The sequence below is a fragment of the Herpailurus yagouaroundi genome, unplaced genomic scaffold (genome assembly GCF_014898765.1).
Source record: "Herpailurus yagouaroundi ecotype Mexico unplaced genomic scaffold, PumYag 28, whole genome shotgun sequence".
NCBI classification, from domain to species: Eukaryota; Metazoa; Chordata; class Mammalia; order Carnivora; family Felidae; genus Herpailurus; species Herpailurus yagouaroundi.
Window position 1 is genome coordinate 20,455,431 of NW_024412376.1, and position 18,879 is coordinate 20,474,309.

The 18,879-nt window shown below is 37.7% G+C and overlaps 1 protein-coding gene across 6 annotated transcripts in view; it reads left to right on the forward strand.

Annotated features, from left to right (window-relative positions):
- Window positions 1-18,879, forward strand: part of AADAT (aminoadipate aminotransferase) — a 32,259-nt gene that overhangs the window by 12,723 nt on the left and 657 nt on the right. For 4 of the 6 annotated variants that reach the window (XM_040470601.1, XM_040470610.1, XM_040470596.1 and 1 more), the window contains 7 exons: window positions 1,134-1,199; window positions 2,524-2,606; window positions 3,061-3,157; window positions 4,835-4,896; window positions 5,164-5,228; window positions 6,529-6,635; window positions 9,104-9,205. In XM_040470601.1, coding sequence (XP_040326535.1) covers window positions 1,134-1,199; window positions 2,524-2,606; window positions 3,061-3,157; window positions 4,835-4,896; window positions 5,164-5,228; window positions 6,529-6,635; window positions 9,104-9,205 — 582 coding nt within the window. Of the gene's footprint in view, window positions 1-1,133; window positions 1,200-2,523; window positions 2,607-3,060; window positions 3,158-4,834; window positions 4,897-5,163; window positions 5,229-6,528; window positions 6,636-9,103; window positions 9,206-10,161; window positions 11,325-15,246; window positions 15,363-18,879 lie in introns of those variants that run through there. The other 2 variants (XM_040470626.1, XM_040470636.1) reach the window with 2 other exon arrangements.

Below are 18,879 nucleotides of genomic sequence, written 5' to 3' on the forward strand. Positions count from 1 at the left end.
CCATCCAATTTATGTTTCCAACATCCAACATAAGTGTCTAATAGGCATTTCCAACCTACCATGACCTAATAGAACTCTTGATTTAGTGCAGCCACACCCCAACCTCCAAGTCACACCCCTAACATTCTCCATCTCCATAAATAGTGCCACCATAAACAATCACCTTTTATTCTTCTCTTTCCCTTCTCTCCTCTCCCAACTGTGGACTCCACCACCAAATGGATCCAAATCCACCTGTTTCTCTCTTCTCCCCTTAGTCCCACCATCTTCCCAGCCACCACCTTCCCTCACTGGTCTGCTAGTATGGTTTCCTCACTGGACCCCTGCTGCATTCCAGTTTTGATCCTCAACCAATTATTTTTCACACAGCAACCAGGCATATATGTCGTTCCCCTGCTGAAATATAAATGTAAAGCCAGTCTCATGGTCTTCCTGTTTACAGTCCTCTTGTGACTTCCCCTTGCAATTAAAATAAAATCCAAATTCCTTCACCTGCCTCCCAAAGCTATGTGACCTGGTAGTCTCTTCTCAGGCCTTGTCATTTATTATCACCTTCTTGCTGCAGCCCCCTGGCTTTCTTTCCATCCCTTAAACATGTCAAGGTTTTTTTTTCTCCCCCCCCCCCCCCACCCAAGGGCTTTTGGTCTCACTCATCCCTCAGCTTAGAATCTTCCTTGATATTTGCACAACTGGCTCCATCCTGTGATTCTGAGCTCTTGCACAACCTTGTCAGGACAGGCTTCCCAATAATTCACTCTGAAATAGCTACCCTATCTCTCTCTCTTACTTTCTCTTTCTCTCTCTCTCTCTGCCCCCACCCCCCACTCAATATCACCCTGATTAATGTTCTCCCTAGCCCCTAAAACCTCTCATCTGTATTTCTTCTCTTCGTTATCCATGGTCTTATGTATATCATCTTTCCCAGAACTTGGAATGTAAGTTCCATGTGAACGAGAGGCCTCAGTGCCTTGTTCATCCCTCTATCTTCATTATCTACAACAATAAGTACTCAGTAGTTTCTTGGATGGATGGATGGATGGATGGATGGATGGATGGATGGATACAAAGAATTATGATTCCAGTCAGCTTAGACAGTTCTTAAGAATTAAATATATGACTTTAACCTTTTTTAGCTTGCAAGAAAATATGATTTCCTCATAATAGAAGATGATCCTTACTATTTTCTCCAGTTCAACAAGGTAAGTGGTGATATGAATTTATTTCACAATTGGAAGGTAAGTTGTAGGTTATTACACTGATTTAATTTTAGCCTGGCTGCTGAGTCAGAGCTAATCTATCTTTATGTGGAAATTAAATAAAATTATTAGTAATTTGCTACCACTTCAATCTTAAATCTTTCAGTTTTATCACAGAATTGGTATCTCTCGTGTCTGGCATTACTGCTTTTTCCAGAAATAGGCTTACCTTTAAAATAGTAGCTAGGTCTCTATACCACGCATTTGGCAACAGTAAATCAGGGCTGATGGTCTTCTTGAACTCCAAATTCTAGTTCATAGATTTTTAAACATCATACAAGGGATATGAGGTAGGTTTCATTTGGGATATGAACTAGTTTCTTGGCAGTGGCTGACTAGAATGATGTCTGCAAAGGATTGGGAAGCTGCACCCACACTGAAAGAGAAAGAGGGTCATGCCCAGTTAGTGATGTCCATTATGGACATAGGAAAAGGCATTACTGGCAGCATGCCACATATTTTCCATCCCTGTCCTGAAGGCCTGGATTCTACCTGCAGAATAATGGGTTTTTAGATTCTTTTCTACTATATATGCATGCCACTTTTCATGATCATGCTCTCCTAATAGATAGCAGCGGTGGTACAGATTCCCAGTGCCTGATTCTTCAAAATCAAACACTATATTTGCTCTCATGTCTGCAGAGAACATATACTTGCATTCAATGCTCCCTTAAAATCTGCTGGAAAGAAACCAAAACTCTTGATTTTTCCATATAGCTTGCTGAATACCACATCTACCTACCTATTCTTTACCCTCAACATGACTGGGCCCCTTTTCTTGTATGCATCTACAGTGAAGTCAATGTTGCAGATTGACTAAATTTCTCAACTTGTTTTATCTCGCTAGCTGTTCTAAGGATCATTCTCTCTCTAGATAATCCTGACTGCTGCTGGCCCTCTTCATTTTGATCTAATCCAGACAAATTTTTCTTGAATCCTTCCTCAAAATCTGCTGATCCTGGACGTCAACCTTTGAGGCTAGGAGGGCCTATTTGAGGTGTCCCTAAATTCATAATAATAGCATCTTAAGCAAATGAATAAACCCTTCTGTGTGTTTCTGGCAGAAAAGCCATGAAGAAAGACAGGTACTAATAAAAGAACATGCATCTCTGTTTCTTATTCCATTTTAAAGGGTTGAGATTAAGGTAACAGAAAAGATGGCTGTGTTCCTATCCAAACCTATGCCCTTTCCATTCTCTACACAAAATAATTATACAGTCACTAACAGAGTTCTCAAGCTAACAATATATATTTTTTCCATTTCAAGTCCTGGGCACCAACATTTCTTTCCATGGACGTTGATGGGCGTGTCATCAGAGCTGACTCTTTTTCAAAAGTCCTCTCCTCTGGGTAAGCCCTTGTGTCTCAACTTATGGCCAGATCTAAAAAAGATAGACTGTACCTGAGTGTCTTTTAGTCCAAATAATTCTCATTTGAGATACTTGTATTCCCCTTACCTTAAAGCATCAGTTTGATTATTAATATATGCCTTTTCTTTCTTTATTCATCTCCAGAAATCAAAGGTATGTGGGCATTAATCTAAAGTTGTAGTGGGACTGGTCAGGTTTTGGGTTTCACATATGAAAGAACACACTTCAAAATACTTGGTCAGATTTGCATTGTATCTTTAATGTAGTCTTAAATTTGTATTTTAAATAACAAGTAGTTAGTTTCATTAGAACGTTTTCGTGGTCTAGGCCCATTTGTCCCCAGGTTACAACTGTCTTCCTAATGAAGGCAGTAAAATCACATGTAATATTTGTTAATACAGGATGGATATTGCACCTTTTCTCTTTTTGTGCAGGTTGAGACTAGGGTTTATAACTGGTCCAAAACCCTTGATAGAGAGAGTTGTCTTACACACACAAGTTTCAACTATGCACCCCAGCACTTTTACACAGGTAAGAACAATTTCAGAAATAGGTTTTTTTTTTTTTTTAAGCAATCAGAATAGAAAATAGATATTAGCAAGTAAGACTGAGTTAAGGTGGCAGGGAGTAAGTCACTGATACTGAATCTCTAGTTCCAATATGGACTGAATTAGAAGATCAGATACCACAGATGTTTACTCTAAAAGGCAAATCAGGAGTGCCTGGGTGTCTCAGTCAGTTTAGTGTCCAACTCTTGCTCTTGGCTCAGGTCATGATCTCTTAGTTAGTGGGTTCAAGCCCCATGTCGGGCTCTGCACTGACAGGGTGGAGCCTGCTTGGAATTCTCTCTGCCTCTACCCCACTCATGTACTATCTCTCTCTCTCAAAATAAATAAACTTTCAAAAAATGTTTTTAATAAATAAAAGGCAAATAAGAATTGAATTGACCTGGTGTTTGCAGTGTAGACCAAACTCCTTGCAGGTCATGGTGTCTTAGTCATCTTGTTTCCCTAGCATCTATCCCAGGAACGCCATAAAAACTTTGTTGAACTTGAAGAAAATGGAAGTGGCCTTACTGAAGTAATATAACTTTAGCTTCATTGTCTTGGAATCCATATTGAGCACAAGGATTCCAGACCTATTTAGGAACTGCTTGTTTGCCTTCATTGCACACGTGCTAACCTCCCCTAAAGACACTGGTTGTAATGCATTTTAGTTTAATAATAAAGTAAAATTTATTTTGGAGAATGTATAAATTTCCTCACAAGCTTTGAGAAATTGTTGGATCCATCCCTAATGCAATCTTTAGAATCAGTACTTAATCTTAGGTAGAATTGCTACCTAAGAACTCAAAATGAATAGAATGGTATACTAAGACCAGGACGCTTGTTTGATATTGTACATTCCATAAAGAACATATCGCCATTTTTATCAAGTTGGGGTTTTTTCCCATATTTTTTGTCCGTGTTATCAACAAAACTTCACTATCCATCTATGGCATTAAAGCTTTCATATTATATAGAAAAATCACTGAGAACCTTATATAACTATATATCTACTATATATTTTTTATATTTAGAGAAGCAATATAGTATGGTAATTAATGGCATGGATCTGGAGCTAGACTGCCTGACTTGAATCCAGGCTGTGTCTGTGACCAGCTGTGTGACCCCAGGAAAGTTCACCTAACCCTTGGGCCTTGGTTTCCTCACCAGTAAAGTAGAAATAATAGCCTAATTGGGGTATTATGAAGATTAAATTATCTACATATGTAAATATATTGTAATAGTTTCTGGCACATAGCAATATAAATATTTGTTATTGTCATTGTTATTAATTCAAATTTATTTTATTATTTTCTTCTTTTTTAAGCTTTATTTATTTTTGAGGGAGAGACAGAGCATGAGTGGGGGAGGAGCAGAGAGAGGGAGATGCAGAATCTGAAGCAGGCTCCAGGCTCTGAGTTGTCAGCACAGAGCTCGACGTAGGGCTCGAACTCACAAACGAACTCATGAACCTGAGCCGAAGTCGGACGCTTAACCGACTGAGCCACCCAGGCGCCCCTAATTTACATTTATTTTAAATCACTATGTAAAGCTGGTTCAGCTTGTTATATTTTTTTGTGGTTTACAGGTAATCAAGAGTGATTTGCTTTGATGTCACTTTTTAGAGGGTGAACCATGACATTTGTTGTCTTATCTCTTTTAGCTTCTAGTATCACAGCTTCTACACCAATGGGGAGAAGAAGGTTTCCTGGCTCATGTAGAGAGGTATTGCAATTTAGGTTCCAAATTTTACATAGAAATGTAATTCTTTTTATTCATTTTCATTTTTGAATTATTCCAAAATAACGGGAGAAAAATGCAATGGTACAAAGCTTACCAGCAGACAGGTAAACAAACATGCTGTGTTCCCATTTCAAGTATTCAACATTTTAAACAAGGTGGAAAACAGATTCCTATAGACTGGACTCCAGAGCCTTTGGGTTTCTTCAATCAAGCATGTATTTAACACATGCTTTTCATTGTTTCTTCCAGGGTTACTGATTTCTATAGGAAGCAGAAGGATGCATTACTGGCAGCTGCAGACAAATGGTTAAGTGGTGAGTGGAACATATATCCTGTCCTGTGATAGACACTAGCATTTTTATGAGTGGGGAATAAACACCACATAGTGACTGATAATAAGCCTGGGAGAAAAGAAACAAGAGTCCAGAAGTATTCTTGCCAAGAAATGGTGCCCTGTAAGTAGTCTCAAAAGTAACAATCTCCAAACCCTGGCACTGTTCTACCTATCTCTACATTACCTGTCCGCTGCAAAGAGCTTGTGTTTTAAAGGGAGAAAAAAGGACCTTTTAGTCTAAAAACCCATTAGCAATAACTTAAAGCTAAATGATGCCAATACTCAAAAGGTTTTAGAGTTACTTCAAAATTTCCCGCAAACAGCTGAGGAACTGTCAAACAACAGTATACTCCTTTTCTAATCAGACTGTATAAAAACAAAACAGTACATTCTAAGGCAGTTCTCTCATTACAGATTACTTGCATTCTAATCATTAACCTCATTTATCTAATATTGTCTATTGCTAATGTGATTGCAGGATGGTTTAGATTTAATTTTCTACTAATGAATTACATGGTTTTAATTACATCATTAAAAAAGCCTTCAGTATGATTAACAGTAAACAAAAAAAAAAAAACAGTTCCTTATTTCCATCATATCTTGTTTCTTGTAAGCTCTTGGCAAATACAGAATTGTCTTTTTGATAAGAGTACTATCCTACCACTTTGTATAATGGAGTTAAAGAAAAGGTTTGATTCAAAAGCGACTTTTAAAAAAAGATAATTAAAATCAAAATAATTATCCTTCCTTCTTGGTTTCTCTATCCTAATACTCAATGAAACTTAAAGCCTACAAATGCATGTGGGTCTTGAATTTCAGGAACTTCTTTTCATAATTAATTACATTCTGATAAAAACTCTAATCCATTGGACTTCAAAACTATTACATAAAAGATAGGATTTATTGAAGCACTGGAATAATGTAGGAGTTAAGGAATCTCCTAAATTTGAAAGAGCCACATTTGGCTTCTGCATGGTTCTAATTAGGGAAGTAGACATAGGCCATAGACTCCTCACACAACCCTAAGACTGACTACAATTAGAAATATATACTCGTGTATATATCTCCCTCTCTACCTTCACCACCTCTCTTATTTGTGAAATAAACTCAGAACATCAATTGTCAGGACTCATAAAATTCTATGTTTTAAAAATGCTATCTCTGAAGGAACATTTTTAGAAATACTAGTTGACAGTTACTGCGATTGCATCATTAAGTAACAGATTTGACATCATCAAAACTGGCTTTAGCAGATATTTATTCTCTTCTTTGGTTTGTAGGTTTGGCAGAATGGCATGTTCCTACTGCTGGAATGTTTTTATGGCTTAAAATTAAGGGCATTTATGATGTAAAACAACTGATTGAAGAAAAAGCCATTAAGAAAGAGGTAAAAGGGGGAAAGAGTTGTACTTTTTCTTTAACATGACTTCTTACTTAAAATAAAAGTTGCCCTCCACTCCAACCCATAATATTTTAATATCAGATGTTACCTCCTATCTCTAGATCTCATGTCTCTAGTAATACTATTAAAACCATAATAGATTGTTGAGTCACATAATTATTCTTCTGGTCTACATTAATAATAATATGGTCATCCCAGCCACTGGTTAGTTTAGTAGCTAAGAGCAGAGGGTTTTTTTTTTCCTTATTAAGAAAGTAAAGCACACTCATGGCAGCAAACTTGGAAAATACGTAAAAGAATAATGAAAATTTTTTAAATAGCTTACCCCAATTTTGTGACCATTTGTAATATATTTTCTTGAAGGGCTTGTCTAAATCTAGTATTTTGGCTGTGCAATTATTTTCCATTGTCAAAATTACACAGAAAAGTTTGTATCTTGTTATTTCCACTTAAAATCAGACTATAAGGACTTCTAGGTTTTTTGTTTTTTGGGGTTTTTTTTCTCATTTTGTACTTAAATCTACTTAGTTATCATTCGGGGGCATTGATTAAGGTGAAAAATCTAAATATTTTCAAAATTGTTACCTAATAAGATATCTTTTCTCCGTGAATTAATTCTTTTATCACATTTGCCAGTCTTTGTAAACACTAAGATCTGTTTCTAGGATCACTTTTGTCTTGAAGCAGGAAGTACAAGCAAACAGATTGTGTTAATGCTGGCACAGGACCACGCTAGTGCCTGAGACAGGAGGTAGTCTGGACGTTGAAAAACTCATGTCCAGAGATTAGATGTGGAAACCGACTACCTGGACTTCAAGTCAGGCATCCTCTCTAACCATCTTACTTGAGGACAAGGCTCATCTTTATTCATTGTTCTAATCCTACTAATTCTACATACTAAGTACTTAACAAGTACTGACTTATTTCAAAGAAATACATATTAGTATAATAAACCAGTTTTATGTCTCCTTTGCTTTTCTGCCAAGGCCATTATCATCAAGAACATTTGATAAGTGGCTATTTATTTGTATGTATCTCTGAGCTGGGTGCTAAGGATATAGACCTCAGACTTTCTTGTAGTTTTTTCGGTGTTCTCCATATATCCCATTTATCCTGTTGCATGTAACCTTTTCTTTTTCTAAATAATCTCTAACTTTACAATCTCAACCTTAGCCCAATCCTGGTCATCTTGTAAAGGGATTATTACTACTCCCACCTTCTCTTACAGCCCCTTGCTTGTAATACATTCCCAAACCTTTCCACTATATTGGGAGAAATGATGGTTTTCATTTTATTGTTATTCAGGACACAGAAACCCATCTTCTGCCTTGAAATCTCTTCCCCAAAATGGCCCACACCATGTCACTCCCAACTCATCTTACTTTACCAGACAGTGCCCAGATTTTTACCATGTAATAATCCTTTTGAATATCATAATTGTATTAGACAACATTCTCAAAGACTTAACACAATCAAAGTTTCTTTCTGACTCACATAAAACTTTTAAAGATGTGATCTGCAGGCAACTCGGTCCAAACAGTGAATCAGAGACTGTAGTTCCTTCCTTCTTGTTGCTCTTCAGTCTTCAACCCATGGATTACACAATGGCTACAAAATGGAAAGAGCATGATGGATCACACATGGAGAGATTTTTATGGGGAAGGCCTAGAAATGGCATGCATCCCTTCACATCCATTGGCCAAGATTTGGTCATATGGCCACATATAACTGGAAAGAAGCTGGGAACAGAATATATTTCTATACCCAGGAAAGACAGGAAATGGAGTTCACAGTCCGTGAGCCAACTGCCATGGTGTTCACATCAAGAATACTACTTGTTCCCACCACTCTGTCTTGACACACTTACATAACATTTTTTAGTCATTCACTTCATTAAATTTTTTACCTCCTTTTAGTTCTCTGGCCAGACCAATTTCTTCCCATCTCAAGGCCTTTACACTGTCTTCTCCCTAAAATACCCCTCCCCCACTTTTTGCTCGGCCAACAACTACTTATCTTTCAAGTTCCGGCTTAAAAGTTACTTCCAAATTTGATAACTTAAAAATGGTCTTTCATTGTTTGAATTTATGTTACTTTTCTAGTTGGTTAAACATTTATTCATGTTTATTACCATTTCTATTTCTTTTATAAGCTGTACTTTGCCCATCAAAGCTCTAATTTTAGTGTTTTTCTTCTTAGTTTCTTTGTATTCTTTATATGGAGAAGAGGTAGCATTTGCCATATTTCTTATAAACATTTTTCCAGTTTGTGTGCTATTTTATTTATTATAGGACATACAGAATTTTTATATAAAATGATTTTTCTCATGATTTTCTTAAGTTTTTTTCAAATGTAAAAAGTCTTTACCCACTCTGAGATTAGATCTACCTATATTTCCTTTAGGTTTTTTTTGTTTTAATGGTCATTCACTTGTTTTCCATAAACTCTCTTAGATATTAATGCTTCCTGGAAATGTCTTCTACACCGATACCTCAGCACCTAGCCCTTACTTTAGAGTGTCCTTCTCTTCAGCTTCTCCAGAACAAATGGATATGGTGAGCACAATATTCTTTTCATAATAACACTAGATATCAATTCCACTTTTTTGGTGCTTGTGTTCATTTTGTGAGTTATAACATTATTTAATGTCTTCTTGGGTTTCTCAGCAACAGGTATCAGTTAAAAAGTCATGAATTACTATTAAAAGACACGCTTTAACAGTCATAAATAGACAAATTCACGAGACCAAGTTGTAGTTAAATTTCCTTGTCTTCGTGAATAGTTTTCAGACTTGCTGAACAGTGTGAGCAGATTATTAACATGTTATGAAGAAAATTTCTTTCCTTCCTTCATGGAATTAACATGAGTCAACAGTACAAATTCATGAAAGCCATCAGTCTCTTTCTCTGAAGAAAAATGTATCAGCAAGGGTCAAATACAATGATATTAAATTCATCACAAGTCTGGGTTTAGCCATAATAACAAGAAGCAAAGAAACGAGTTCCTAAGGACTGTGTGTTTGGGAGTCCAAATAGAAGAGCCCTAATTGAACAGTGCCCTTAACCTTGAGAGAAGAGTCTGTACTCGCCCTTGCAGATGTATTGGTTCTTGGTGTGTTCTTTATTTACTTGCTTTCTCATGTCGCTAAATATACTTTTCAGAAGTTATGTCTGTTTTAACATATGAATAGAGTTAGACAATTGAAACAATATATAACATATGTTCAGGTGAGAGATCATATGAAAAAGTAATTAGTGTTATGGAGAAAATGGAAAATAATGATCTTGAGGGCTATAAGAATACACAAAAATCCTGGAACTCTGACAAGCTTATATCTACATGTATTAGTGGACATTGCTGGCATCCTACCCTGATAAAGCTGATGTTAAATTTGACTTTCCATTGCTTCAGTTCAACCTAAGATACTCTTTGTGTGAGCTTTTTAAATTATCACAGACTTTTCCTTAGTAGCAGCCTAATTTCATTAATTCTTATCTCTTTCCTATTTTAGGCCTTCCAGAGATTAGCCCAAATTATTAAAGAATCTTTATGAAGAAATCTTTATAGTACTCATGGATTTTTCAGATAAATTATTTTTATGATTTAGCAGGAAGAAATGATCGTTGGCATTAGACTTACAGGTTAGATTTCATCAAACGTGTCATATCTGTAGTAATTTAACTAGATGACTTTTAAAGTGCCCTTAAATTCATCAGATTGCCAAAATATATTTATAATCTACTTATACCTTTTGATAAATATTCAACCTGAAAATTATTTTTATCCTGGATTTTATTGTAAAGAACTCTAGCTGCTCTATGGTTTCCCATAAATTTTCCTTGAAACTTAACATTTTACAGTAAATTATTTTGAAAATGTAAGAAAATAAATTCAAAATGGTATATAATGTGAACTCTTTCTATTTTTAGGAAAATTTAATGAAAGCTTGTTGCAAAAATTGTTAGGATTTGTCCATTGTAAATGATTTTCAGTAAGAGGACTAGAGACATTATGTTGTACCATAGATATCCCTTTAAAATAAAATTCTGAAACTAAGCACACCTAAAGGCATCAGACCTATTAATTCTAAATAAGGAAGAGAGATCAGGGGCTTAGAAAAATATGCTACAGTGTACTTTCATAATACTGCACAATTTATAAAAATACAGTCTTATCAGTTATGTAATTTAAATCTACACCCCTTTGAGGTACTTAGGATATACTTTTTAATGATTTTCTTTCTCACCTTTTCAGACCCTTATTTTTCCCATATGGCTATTGATGTAATATATGCTTATTAGAAATTTTTCAAACAATATAGTAAATATAAGTGATAAAGTAAAAGCCACTTGCTGTCTTACCCCCCCCAGTGAAAGCCACTGTCAACATTTATCATCCATCCTTTGAGATGTTTTTCTATGCATGTGCATGTTATATGTAAAATAATAGGATCTCCTTATGACAGTGTATCATAAATACCCTGCATTTGCTTTCTATTGCTGTTTAACAAATTACCGCAATGTTCCAAGATGTAGTAATTGTTAAGTTGTAAGTTCCTTTAAGGAATTAGGAAATCATTGTTATTTATGACATCCTTTGTGTATACAGGCATACCTCAGAGATATTGTGGGTTTGGTTCCAGACCACCACAAATAAAGCAAATACTGTGATAAAGCAGGTCAAATTAATTGTTTGGTTTCCCAGTGCATATAAATGTTTACAGTATACTGTAGTCTATTAAGTGTGCTATAGCATTATGTCTAAAGAATAATGTGCATACCTTAATTTAAAAATACTTTATAGGGGTGCCTGGGTGGCTAAGTCGGTTGAGCATCCAACTCTTGATTTTAGCTCAGATCATGATCCGAGGGTAGTGGGATAGAGTCCCACATCCCGCTCTATACTCAGCATGGAGTCTGCTCGGGATTCATTCTCTCTCCCTCTGCCTCTCCCTCTCTCTCTCTCTCTCCCTCTCCCTCTCCCTCTCCGTCCCCTTCTTCCCCTCTGCCCCTCCCTGTTATCCATTCTCTCTCTCTCTCTCTCTCTCTCTCTCTCAAAAATAAATAAATAATAAAAATTAAAAATACCTTCTTGCTAAAAAAAAATGCAAACTACCATCTGAGCTTTCAGCACTAGTAATCACTAATCACAGATATTAACAAATATAATAATAATGAAAAGTTTAAAATATTGCAAGAATCACCAACACATGACACAGAGGCACTAAGTGAGCAAATGCTGTTGGAAACATGGTGTCAATAGACTTGCTTGACACATAATTGCCACAGCCTTCAATCTGTTAAAAAATGCATTATCTGTAAAGCACAATAAAGCAAAGCATAGTAAAATGAGGTATGTCTGTATAAACATATCCACCATAGTTATTAAATATTTTTTTGGCATCTGGATGAGATGTTACATCTTCCAACAGCTAAAGTTCTTGAGCAAAAATCTCATCTCAAAGCTCTTATTAGCTGACTTTAAGCCTGTCTTTATTTAATATTTATTTATTTTGAGAGAAAGAGCATGAGCAGGAGAAGGGCAGAGAGAAAGGGATACAGAATTCCAAATAGGGGATATCCCAAGTAATAGGGCAGAGCCCAGTACAGGGCTCCATCCCACAAACCATGAGATCATAGACCTGAGTCTACATCAAGAGTTGGATGCTTAACTGACTGAGCCACCCAGGCACCCCTAAGCCCATCTCGGTTTTTAAGACAACCAGTGGTAGTTATTTAGGAAAGTCTGGAAAGACACAGGGCCTGGAGGAGGCCTGAGATGAACCTAACAATTCCACTACTGTAAGAAGAAAGAGGGAAGTATGAATTCAGTTTATAAAAGTAAAAGTAAAATAAGCCTTCTGCTTATTCAGTAGTTTCAAAAATAATGAAAATTTCTTAGCCAGCACTATATAATTTCTGGCTTGCATTCGTTTTTAAGTCACCAACAAAGAGTAGTTGATTTACATATTGATTTATAATCCCCAGCTTTCAAGGAAGGGATTACCTCTAACCACAATCTATAGGAATCTGTTTCTTCCAAGAAAAACAGAGTGGGAGAAAAGTAGGGAAGGAGAGCACAGGAAATGATTAGGCTGCCCCTTATTACTCAGTGTTTATTTTCATCCAGGGAGATTACCTTCCCCTCATACAGTAAAGCACTAGAGAACTTTCTGGAGCCACTGTCAATTTTTCCAGCCTCTTGGGAAAGCTGTTTGGCAGTATATATCAAGAAACGCTAAAACGTTTATATCCTTTAACACAAGATATTAGATAGCGTGGACTGGCCCACTGGACAGAATTCTAATTTCCTTCTCGTGTCTTTGGGCACAGTGGAAATGAAATACCACATTTCCAGATGCCCTGCAGCTACAGTCCATGTATGAGTGAAGTTCCATCATTCAGATGCCTGGATTCGGAACTGAGTTTAGAGGGGAGCAAGTCAAGAGGCAAGGCATCCATTTGCTAAGGCAATGTGATTTTACAGCAAGCAGCTTCTTGGTGTGGGCTTTCTGATCCTGGCAGAAGAAATGAAATCCCAGGGCTAGAAACTGTCTCTGGAAACCCCATTTACTTTTACACGCATTCCAAACAATTTTGGAAACCACAGAATATATGATAATAAACACTTCACTTAAGTTAGCTAGAGTAGTTTCTGTTATCTGCCACCGAATGGCAACCAGGCCAGCTGTGTCCGGGTCTCCAAGACCACCCTCAGGCTTGATGGTTCCCTAAAAGGACTCAGAAGACCCAGAAGCTAGTGTAGCCACAGCTGCCATTTATTGCAGCAAAAAGGATAGAGTAAAATCTCAAAGGGAAAAGGCACGTGGGACAAACATAATCTGGAGGAGACCAGGCACAAGCTTCCAAGAGTCCCCTCTTAGCGGAGTCGCATGGGATATGCTTAATTCCTTGGGTGATGATGTGTGACAGCAAGGGCAAAGTGTCGTCAACAGGGGAAGCTCACCTGAGAGCCTGGTTGCCAGGGGTTTTATCAGGGGTCAGTCACACACAGTGCCTGCAATGGTGGACCTCAGTTACTGAAGCTCCACAGCCACGGAGGGGCTCTCAGGTGTCCACCGTAAAGCACGCAGTAAAAACGACCTAGAAAAGCAGTTATAGCATGACTCAAGACCCCAGACATGAAAAACACTCATTAATGAAAATATTCCAAGAGCTCAGTCCCCACGAGCCAGCCAAGGGCCAGTCACAAACACAGCCGTCATTGGAGTGACCCAGATCTGCTGAGTTAACCCTTTACCACCCACTGGGAACTCCACTTATGGACATTCATAGTAAAGAATTACTCAAAATATGGAAGAAAGTAAAAAAACATGAAGACAGTAATTGTAATTTAAAACAGCAAAACATTGGGGGTAGGGGTTGAGGTTTTGGGACTGAAGTTCTCGCAGTAGGAAAACGGGTTATGTCAATTATGGTTCATCCACTTAAGTTTTAGGCAACCACTAAAACACCACTATGAAGCAGTATCATTCATTTTATGAAGCACTATGTTAAAATGATTATATATAATATGGAATGAAAAACCAGGGTATGAAAGCATACATATACTCTAATTACAACTATGTAAAAAAATAAGAAGACATCCACCAAAAAAGCAAAAATTGGGTAACTTTTTATTTTCAAAATACTCTTTAACATGGCTCTTTACTTTTATAATAAAAAAATAAATTAATTAATTTTTCGGGGCACCTGGGTGGCTCAATCGGTTAAGCATCTGATTTTGGCTCAGGTCATGATCTCCTGGTCCATGGGTTCAAGCCCCACATTGGGCTGTGTGCTGACAGCTCAGAGCCTGGAGCCTGCTTTGGATTCTGTGTCTCGCTTTCTGCCCCTCCCCCACTCATGCTCACTCGCTCGCTCTCAAAGAATAAAAAAAAGAATGTTTTCAAATAAAAATTAAAAAATAAGTTATTTTTTAAAACTTCAAGCAAATTAGTCACAGTTTTGTTTTTGTTTTTGTTTTTAATTTCAGTTGGATAAGTAGAGGTTCCTAGAGGCAATAGTGAAAAAATAGATCTAGGGACAGCAAGGAGGCAACCACCATGTAATGAAAAATCAAATTGAAAGTCATGTCCATACAACCATAATCAATTTGGATCTGGTCAAATATTACATAGGTTTAATTTCCCAGTATTAATCCATGTAGTTTCTGTGTGGAAACCACGGTGTCACTACACATGGTCCACGATGAACAGAAGTAGCTGGAACATTTGGTCTTGGAGGTAATCAATATGGATATTGCAGGTTGGTCTAAAAGGGAGGTTGTCACTTGGCATGGTTTCCTTTTAAGTTTGAATGTTTGTCAACTTTAGCAATTTCCTCTCCCCCCATATAAGAAAGTCTTTAATGCTTTTCATATAATGTTTGTACAGCATGGTATAGCTTTAAATTCCTTTTCAAATGCTAATTAAATCTCTCGTGGGTAGAAATTATTAACTTATCAAAAGTAGGTTTAATTAAAATTTTTGGAGAACCTAAAGTCTTAATAAAAATAAATGAAATTTTAACTGGTGATGTGTATTTATTAAGGTTTTAAGTTACCTTAATTAAAAATCCACAACACCTTTCTCCAGAACCCAATGGTAACTGCAAGAATGTCATTTTATGGGCAAAAGACATGAATAGACACTTTTCCAAAGAAGACATCCAGATGGCTAATAGACACATGAAAAAATGCTCAACATCACTCATCATCAGAGAAATACAAATCAAAACCACAATGAGATACCACCTCACACCAGTCAGAATGGCTAAAATCAACAACTCAGGCAACAACAGATGTGGACAAGGATGCAAAGAAAGAGAATCTCTTTTGCACTGCTGGTGGGAATGCAAACTGGTACAGCCACTCTGGAAAACAGCATGGAGGTTCCTCAAAAAGTCAAAAATAGAACTACCCTACGACCCAGCAATTGCACTACTAGGGATTTATCCAAAGGATACAGGTGTGCTGTTTCAAAGGGGCACATGCACCCCAATGTTTATAGCAGCGCCATTGACAATAGCCAAAGTATGGAAAGTGCTCAAATGTCCACCAACAGATGAATGGATAAAGAAGATGTGGTATATACATACAACAGAGTATTACTTGGCAATCAAAAAGAATGAAATCTTGCCATTTGCAACAATATGGATGGAACTAGAGGGTATTATGCTAAGCAAAATAAGTCAGAGAAAGACAAATATATGACTTCACTCATGTGGAATTTAACATAAAAAACAGATGAACAGGGGCGCCTGGGTGGCGCAGTCGGTTAAGCGTCCGACTTCAGCCAGGTCACGATCTCGCGGTCCGTGAGTTCGAGCCCCGCGTCGGGCTCTGGGCTGATGGCTCAGAGCCTGGAGCCTGTTTCCGATTCTGTGTCTCCCTCTCTCTCTGCCCCTCGCCCGTTCATGCTCTGTCTCTCTCTGTCCCAAAAATAAATAAACGTTGAAAAAAAAAAAAAACAGATGAACATAAGGGAAGGGAAGCAAAAAGAATATAAAAACAGAGAGAAACAAAACATAAGAGACTGTTAAATACAGAGAACAAACAGGGTTGCTGGAGGGGCTGTTGGTGGGGGGATGGGCTAAATGGTTAAGGGGCATTAAGGAAAACACTTGTTGGGATGAGCACTGGGTATTATACATAGGGGATGAATCACTGGAATCTACTCCTGAAATTATTATTGCACTCTGTGCTAACTTCAATGTAAATTAAAAATAAATAAATAAATTTAAATAAGGAAAAAAAATGTTATTTGTAAGATTAGTATGTTTGATTAGCATGACTTTACAGTGACCCTACTTTTATGCTTCAAGGATTAAAAATGTCATGTATTCATTCTGTTTACTCACTGAGCAAATATTTACTGAGTGCCTACTATCGCAGGCACTCAACATACAGCAGCAGTAAACAAAACAGAGCTTACAGTCAGGGCAAGGGTTCATGAGGGAAGATAGGTGACAAAGAAATGTATTAATAAAGTATTTTACATAGTGTAAGTGCTTACAGGGTAAGATGATAAATAATGATGGAACAGGAGTGCTATTTTTAATACAAGACTCAGTGAAGCCCCTAGAACAGGTGACATTGGAGCAGAAAGCAGACTGCAGTGAGGGAGTAGGCCATGCAGGTGAGCAGCACTCCATGCAGAGGGAATTTGAGAGGCAAAGGCCCTGCCTGAAAAGGGACCGCACTTGGTTTGTCTGAGGAACTACAAAGACTTCAAAGAGGATAAAGAGTAAACAAAGGTGGGGCGCCCGGATGGCTCAGTCAGTTAAGGATCTGAGTCTGACTCGTATTCTTGGCTCAGGTCATGATCTCATGGTTCATGGGATGGAGCTCCATGCTGGGCTCCGTGCTAACAGCACAGAGCTTGCTTGAGATTCTCTCTCCCTCTCTCTCTGCTCCTCCCCAACTTGTGTGCACATATTCTCTTTCTCTCAAAATAAATAAATAAACATTAAATAAAAAGAATAAACAAAGGTGTGTTAGACTGCTCGGCTGCCATAACAAAGTACTACAGACTGGGTGGCTTAAGAGAAATTTCTTGTCTCACAGTTCTAGAGGCTAGAAGTCAGAGCTCAGGTGTTAGCAGGGGTGGTTTCTTCTGAGGCTTCACTCCTAGGCTTACAGATAGCCATCTTCTCCCCATGTCTTCACCTGGTCTTCCCTGTGTACACAGCTAAGTCCTAATTTCTTCTTCCTATACGGACATCAGTCACACCGGCCAAATTGGAGGATCTCATTTTAATGTAATTATCTCTATCTCCAAATACAGTCACATGCTGAGGGCCTGGGGTTTAGGACCTCAACATATGGATTTTAGGGGGACACAGTTCAGCCCATAACAAGAAGGGAGGGGTAAAAAGATAAAAAGTCAAAGAGATGGGAGGCTTAGGGGAGCAGACTAGGTAGGGCCTTGCAGGCCACACAAGAGTGTGAACTCTTCTGATGGAAATGGGGAGCCACTGGAGGGTTTTAACCAGGAGAACAGCATTAGTTGTTCTTGGATTTCAAAATCACTCTGACCCCAGCATGGACAATGGGTTGGAATGGAGCAAGGGTAGAAGCAGGGAAACCATGTCATAGAGTGGAGACAAGACCTTCTCTTTTAATTAGGACAATCAAGAAAGGACTCCCTGATGGCATACCATTGAACGTGAGTGAGTAAAATGAATAAAAAGTAAAGGGAAATTCCTGCTAGTACCTGAGGAAAGAGAGAAGCAAAACAATTTTTCAGTAGAAATTGAATATAAAGAAGCCATGTAATGAATTTAAGGTTGGAATAAGTATTACAGGATTCCTACTTTCACATGATTTAAATGTTAACTTATTTATTACTCTTATTAGCTTGACTCGGCTAATTTGCTTTTCTTTCCTATTGCTGCTGTCAGATTTTTTTTATTCCCATTTTATTTCATGTACTTTCTGCAAACTGTTTTGTGTCTTCTTTTATTTGGCATTTATAACTGAAATTGAAATGTTAAGTACTAACCTAAATATAGTCATAATTTCAGTAGCACTTAGTATTTAAATAGCGAGATTATCCATACACTACAATCATGTACTCATTAGAGTCACTGAAAAAGCAATCAAAATTAGAGCTCCAGGAGCTCTTAATAACTTTTTAAAGTTTATTTATTTTGGGAAAGAGAGCACGTGCACACATAAGTGGGAGGGGCAGAGAGAGAGAGGGAGAGAGAGAATCCCAAGCAGGCTCTGCGCTGTCACACGGGGTTTAATCTCAGGCATGCACTGTCATGTCAGGGTTTAATCTCATGAACGGTGAGATCACGACCTGAGCCAAAACTAAGAGTCCAACACTTAACCAACTGAGCCACCCAGGAACCCCACTCTTAATAATTTTACATGTAAAGAAGAAACTAAATAAGGAGAAAATAAAAATGTTTCTTAATACACTTCAGAAATATTGGAAACTGCTTTGCAAGTTTGGGTTTTTTGATGCCCTCCATGCTGTGGCATTGCTACTCTCTGCCAACCTCAGCTCACAAAGACTTGCCACAGGGTCTTCTTTTCCAAGGCTCCTTGACCCCCTTCTCAACCCTATCCTGGAAGGAAGCAACAAAATAATGGGGACCTGGAATTTCCTAGACACCTAAACTACTGCCCTTCCAGCAACATCGTACATGCAAAAATTCAAGAAAGCAGAGAAAGAAGGAAGGAAGGAAGGAAGGAAGGAAGGAAGGAAGGAAGGAAGGAA